Source organism: Ochlerotatus camptorhynchus, unplaced genomic scaffold (genome assembly GCF_037179485.1).
Source record: "Ochlerotatus camptorhynchus isolate MF236.1 unplaced genomic scaffold, CSIRO-AGI_Acam_v1.1 ptg001363l, whole genome shotgun sequence".
Lineage (NCBI taxonomy): Eukaryota > Metazoa > Arthropoda > Insecta > Diptera > Culicidae > Ochlerotatus > Ochlerotatus camptorhynchus.
In genome coordinates this window covers 16,656-23,592 of record NW_027041661.1, presented here as the reverse complement: position 1 = coordinate 23,592, position 6,937 = coordinate 16,656, and the positions used below count along the sequence as shown (strand labels likewise).

The following is a 6,937-nucleotide window of genomic DNA, read 5'->3' as shown; positions in this document are numbered from 1 at the left end:
GCAAATGGTCTTGAATTCTTCCAGCCATTTTTTCTCTTATGGCGGTTAGCGTCAACTTCGATTAACTCAATAATGGCCCTGATAAGATGATCGACCAAATCTCGCCGAGTTCCAGACTGAGATCCTCATAGGAAATGTTATCAAGGCTGGTCGCATTTTCATCTCGAGCAGCGTTGAACCACATAACATATATGGAACATCATGCAAAATAACTGACTAAAAGTTGACCCCTTTTTGTGTTGCCCCAGTTGTATAACTGGTATAGTTGGCCATCGATCTGTCAAAACAAAATTTTCATGATATCGACACTGAGCGTTCACAAGGACCAATGTCGAAAACTTAAACAATAGCTTCTTCCGTAAATTTCTCGTAGTTCAAAGTCAATCGATGTAAGCCACCAATTCTATCGGATATGGCGACTCTCCCTCTACATAATCTTCGTGGTTGTTTGCTTGAGTGGTTTTCCATTCTCTAGAAATTTGCGGAAAAAGTCATTGTTTACGTTTGCGACATTGGCTCTTTTGAAATGCTATGGTTGCATACTCAGTAAACATAGACGAGTGCACGGGTGAACTTTTGTTCATCTACTGAAAAAAATTTGACACAACAGCGGGGCCCTGTTTACTAAAAATGAACACATGAATAATGCTCGCGTAACATTTGAAAAGGGCCTATCAACTTTTGTAAATAATTTGCTAGGTCCTTTCCACGAGAACCGAAGTTAGTTAAGTGTCCTGAGCGCCATCCCTGGCGCAAAGGGCCAACGTGAAAGATCTCCATCCTGGGCGATTGTTTGCTTTCGCCTTGACCTGGGCCCAGGTCAAATTCCGGTCGACTTGCTTAATCTCCTTGTTTAGGCTTCGCCGCCATGAGCCCCTGGGTCTGCCTCTGCTGCGATGTCCGGCTGGATTCCAATCCAGCGCTTGTTTGCAGATTTCATTTCCGCTCTTCCGTAGAGTGTGGCCAACCCACCTCCACTTACGTTCCCGAATTTCTGTCGATATCGGCTTCTGGTGACACCGTCGATGGAGCTCGACATTCGAAATCCAGTTGTGAGGCCACCAAGCACGAATTATATACCGCAGGCATCGGTTGATGAACACCTGCAGCTTCTGTGTGATCTCCGCTGATACGCACCATGTTTCGCTAGCGTACAGCAGTACAGATTTCACGTTAGAGTTGAAAATTCGGATCTTCGTGCGGAGACTAATCTGATTTGACTTCCAGATGTTTCGTAAACTCGCAAAAGCAGCCCTTGCCTTCTTGATCTGTGCACCTATGTCACTCTTGGTTCCGCCGTCCGACGCTATCTGGCTGCCAAGATATTGGAAACTTTCAACCTTCTCCACTTCCTGACCAGCTACCGTAAAATTGGATGGATTTCCCGTGTTGATATCCAACGATTTAGTCTTGCTGACGTTGATGTTGAGACCTGCCGCTGAGGAGCGTTCGGCGAGATCGTCGAGCTTACTCTGCATGTCAGAACGCCGTTGTGATACTAAAGCAACGTCATCCGCCAAATCTAGGTCGTTTAGATGCTCCATTGTAATAGGCTGCCAGAGCAACCCACGGTTCGGCACACGGTCGATCGCACCAACCATTATCTCGTCGATTACGATGAGGAACAGTAGCGGTGATAGAATACATCCTTGCCTCACTCCAGCGACTACCCGAATAGGGTCAGATAGGGCTCCGTTGTGCAGCACCCTGCACGTGAAAGCCTCATACTGAGCTTCGATGAGGTTGACGATTTTATCCGGAACTCCCTTGCGCCTTAGGGCGCCCCACAGGTTTTCGTGGTTGAGTCGGTCGAAAGCTTTTTCGTAGTCAATGAAAACCAAGTAAAGGGACTCTTGGAATTCGTTGACCTGCTCCAAGATTATGCGGAGCGAGACAATATGGTCCACACAGGATCTTCCAGCACGGAATCCCGCCTGCTGCCGTCGGAGAGTCGCGTCGATCTTCTCCTGTATCCGGTTGAGGATAACTTTGCATAGAACTTTGAGAACACAACACAGTAACATAATGCCACGCCAGTTATCGCATACAGTTGGGTCCCCCTTCTTTGGGACCTTCACTAAGACGCCCTGCATCCAGTCAGCCGGAAAAGTCGCGGTGTCCCAGATATTGCAGAATAGTTGATGCAACATTTGTGCAGATAGCATGGGGTCAGCTTTGAGCATCTCTGCTGATATGCGATCGACCCCGGGAGCCTTGTTGGATTTCATGGTTCGGATAGCAGCTTCGATCTCCGGTAGGGATGGCGCCTCAGAATTGACGCGAGTGATGCGTCGCACTCTTGGCGGTTCATGCCGAGATGTTGATGGCTGGTTGACCGACGAAACTTGTAGAAGCTGTTCGAAGTGTTCAAACCAGCGTTTCAGCTGATCAGTGGGGTCGGTGAGCAACTGACCAGTCGCGTCCTTCACTGGCATCCTAGGATTCATCCTTGCTCCACTCAGGCGTCGTGAGATATCGTAGAGGAGACGGATATCGCCTGTTGCTGCGGCTTTCTCACCTTCATCGGCTAGGGAGTCCACCCACGCTCGCTTATCCCGCCTACACGAGCGCTTCACTTCCTTCTCGAGAGCCGAATACAGTTGGCGGGCCTGGTTCTTCGCTCCTCTGGTTCTCGCCCGCTCTATCGCGGCTTTTGCATTTCTCCGCTCCTCTATCTTCCTCCAGGTGTCATCCGTGATCCACTCCTTTCTCTGAGCGCGCAGCTCGCCCAGGTTGTTTTCACTCGTTTCAGTAAAGGCATCCTTGATCGCCGTCCATTGCTCTTCTACGCTGCCACCATCAGGAATATCCGCAGCTCTGGTCTCCAGTTCCTCGACGAATGACCTTTTTACTGCTGGATCTTCCAATCGGCGTGTGTTGAATCGCCGTCCGAGCCGCTCCTCCCGCCGCTGGACCCGCGCGATACGAAGGCGGATCTCTCCAACGAGGAGATGGTGGTCAGACGCGATGTCGGCACTGCGGCAGAACCGAAGTACGTCCACGCAAACCAAGAGCACTATCGGGAAGGGGATAATTTCCCCTACCCGATGGTGTTGTTAGTTTGCGTGGGCGTATTCGGTTCGCGCGAAAAAGGCTTAACAAGTTTTGTGTGCGAAAGTTGATAGGCCGTTTTCAAATGTTACGTGAGTATTATTCATGTGTTCATTTTTAGTAAACAGGGCCCCGCTGTTGTGTCACTTTTTGTCGAGTGAGTGAACTCAAATCCATCCGTGCACTCGTCTATTGACAATCTGTGCATGATATCTAGTGAACTTTGTCTTATCTCTTCACTCCACCATGGTATCAGTGAGGCACCATCTCTTCACGCAAACAGGATCTTATGAAATTTTCATAGGAGTTAAAGGGAAAGGAAATTTCCACCATGTGTCATGCACAGACAGACGTTTGCTGAGGGAGATTTACTATAGGAGTAAAGAGTTACAGAGTGGCCGAAAAGGCCATTTGCAGGTTTCAAGGTAATGCGGCTACTTTTTTCCGACTAGCTCTACAGGAGGCTTATCAAAGTATTTTTAACTAGTATTTTCAAATCTGTCAGAAGCCAATCAAGAGCGTTATTAACCAGTTTTTTTTTTCTATACAATGTTCGAACATATCTTTTGTCATAAATCTACACAAATAAAACCATGAAATTTTATTTCAAATTTGATTTAAGCCCTGGGTCAAAACTGTACCATTAGTGTCAAAACTGGTACACTTACCCTACATAAAATAGATCTTAACGAATATTTTCGTTTGTCAATAGTGCATACGTTGAAAAAAATAGTTGTTCCTGGTAACTTTGAGTCCCAGCCTGGGACCTTAGCCAGAGTGGTCGAAAAAAGTTTGTCAGGACCCCGTTTAGCCCCTCCTTTGCCTTTTAGATCAATCTTTCCACGTTTTTGAGTACAAAGTAATTGGAGTAGATCTTTGTGTTGGAATTTGAGCAAAAAATTTCAATTGGCCGCAGTTGAGAAACATATGGAGGGTTGAATTATTGGGTATTACAGGTATCGAAGCGTTCGATTTGATTTATCGTCCTGCTTGCTAATGGAACGATGGTCACCTCAAAACACTGCATATTTTCCGGCCCAAACCAACCTGACGTTGGTGGCAGTGGCAGGTCATTGCATAAAATATCTGCGAAAAATTTCTACTTTTTAAAATGCAAACATTAATATATTTTTTGCTGTGTGAAGCTAGGTGATGAATTTGTTAAATCCAGCTATATAGTATTAAATAAAGGACGTAAATAATTAACGATAAACAAAGACATAAGTTCAGAAGTGCAAAGAAATCATAGAATTATTAACCAATCTCTTATTGTTTTAATATAATTCACTTTCTCATTTAAAGCTGGTATAATCAATTTGACAGATCGATGTCTTTCTATACCACTTGAAATCACTGAAATGGGGTCGATTTTGGATGATCAAGTTCCACATATGTTATGTGGTTGAACTCAACGTTCTAGGAATCGAAACTATGGACCTGTTCGATTTGTGGTCTGTGCCAATAAGCAGCTTGGTTAATATCGTTCGCCATCGTTCCAATCCGTTCACCAATCGACTCAAGCAATAGTTTCCAGAGGTATTCCGAAGCACGCTGGGTAGATGCACAACAGCACAAGTGAAGCTGAACATGAGGCCCGACACACGTCCCGCCTACTACCCGAAACGATCAGTAGCGTACGCTGCACTACCCAAGGCCTCCAGAATAACGGTATCATTTCTCAAGTTCAATTCTCGGATTGGGCAGCACCAATAGTCGTCGTACGCAAGTCGGACAACGTATCAGTCCGGGTATTCCACGGGGCTGAACAACGCGCTGGAATGTGACCGTCATCCGCTCCCTCATCCTGACGTCCTCTATGCAGAACTGGCTGGAGCACGTTACTTTACCCATCTCGATTTGTCTGACGCCAACCTACAGGTCGAGTTCGAGGAGGAATCGCGAAAGCTACTCTCGATCAACACGCAACAACGTAAGACTGTTCCAGTATAATCGACTACACCCTGGAGTCAAGTCGGGACCCGGTGCTTTCCAGTGAGTCATCGACAGCATGGTAGCCGGCATCTAGACGATATCCTCATCACTGTCTTTACGCTGTTCTCGCGCAGATGCGTGAGTATGGTTCTCACCTACACCTTGAAAAATGTCGTTTCGCACTCTCCAAGATCGAGTTCTTCGTACACATCGTGGACAAGGACGACATTCGACTTGATCCTGCAAAAACATTTCGAAGATGCAGCCTCTGAAGGATGCTCAGCAACTCCGCTCCTACCTCGGTCCTGTCAACTTCTATGGTAGATTCGTGAAGCAGATTAAGCAACTCAGGACAACCTCCTCAAGAAGGAAGCATGCTGGAACTGGACCGAGAATTACCAGAAATCTTTCGAGCAGATATAGACCATTCTACTTGTCGACCTGCTGCTTACACACTGTCATCATGCATCGATTTCCGACTAGTGAAGGGAAGGCAATCGGACATGTGGAGAAGGAAGTATTGGCCCTGATATTCGCTGGTACCCGTTTCCACAAGATGCTTTTAGGACGACACTTCCTCCTGCAAACTGATCATCAACCGTTGCTCAAGTTTTTCGGCTCAAAGAAAGGTATACCTGTTTACACAGCAAACCGTTTGCAGCGCTGGGCTTTGACACTCCTGTTGTACGATTTCGACATCCATCACGTTTCGTCAACGAAACGTCAAATGTCATCGCATCATAGACCCGACGAGGATTACGTGATAGCCGCTGTGTACGTCGAATCAGTAGCCAAAGCAATTCTCAATGACACCAACAGCAACCTTCCAGTCACGCACCAGATCATTGTGGCTGAGACGCGAAAGGGTCCAGTTCTTCAGCAAGTGGTGGATTTCCTGAACAAATGTTGGCCAGTATATGCGAAGCAGAGTTCTGATCCTGATGTCAAGAAGTTTTTCGCCAGACGAGATGGACTTCAATTCGTCAGCAATTGTGTTATGTTCGTACCAACAAAGTTTCACAAGCGCGGATCGTTCGTCAGTTGCATCGTGGAGCGGATGAAGTCTTTGGCCCACAGTTGCAGCTACTGGCCTACTGACAAGCCATGGTAGCGTGTCCATATTGATTTTGCTGATCCAATTCATGAATACTACTATTTCGTCACAGTGAATGCATTCTCCAAGTGGCCCGAAATTTTTCGTACGCAATCTATCACCACAATTGTAACTCCAAATATACTTCGTGAAACGTTTGCTCGCTATGGCAACCCGGACACATTGGTTTCGGACATCAGCAAGCAGTTTCAACTGTATTGCCGCGCAAATGGCATTACCCATCTCCGCACTGCTCCCTACCACCCACAGTCCAATGGCCAAGTGTGGCAATTCGTTGATTCACTCAAGCGTGGCCTCAAGAAGCTAGCCAAGGGGGAAGGCTCGCCCACACTGGAGCACCGGCAGACATTCCTTTCGGTGTATCACTCAAAGCCGAACTGAAACACAGCATAATCGACGTCTCCAGCAGAAGCATTTCTCGGAAGACCAGTGCAAACCACTTTGGACCTGTTGAACAAGCCTGTTCCTGTTACTCAAGGTGCCAAACAAAACGAGCAGTTCAATCGCAGTGAAGCGCGACTTCGAAGACGATCCCCTGGTCTACGTTGACCAGCATCACTGAAACGCCAAGTCTGGTCGTGTCATCAAACGGAAAGGTTCTGTCTACTATATCGTTTCCCTGGAGATGAACGGAAGACCGACGCTGGTGAGGTTGCATGTCAACCAAATGCGCTCTCGTCACAATTCTGATGTCCCAGAGCAATCGACGCAGCAGCTACCATGGGAAATCCTGCTCGATGTGGTTCAAGATGCCATAGCTGTACCGAATGATCCAGAAGAACCTGTTAATCCCGATGTCTCTATTCCTGTTGGTTCTCCAGTAGCAAGTACATCCGACAC

The 6,937-nt window shown here is 47.0% G+C and overlaps 1 protein-coding gene across 1 annotated transcript; it reads left to right on the top strand.

The window, feature by feature from the left end:
* Window positions 1–5,446: 5,446 nt before the first annotated feature.
* Window positions 5,447–6,094, top strand: LOC135716760 (uncharacterized). Its single transcript, XM_065239014.1, has one exon. The coding sequence runs from the start codon at window positions 5,447–5,449 to the stop codon at window positions 6,092–6,094; it is 648 nt and encodes a 215-aa protein (XP_065095086.1).
* Window positions 6,095–6,937: the final 843 nt, after the last annotated feature.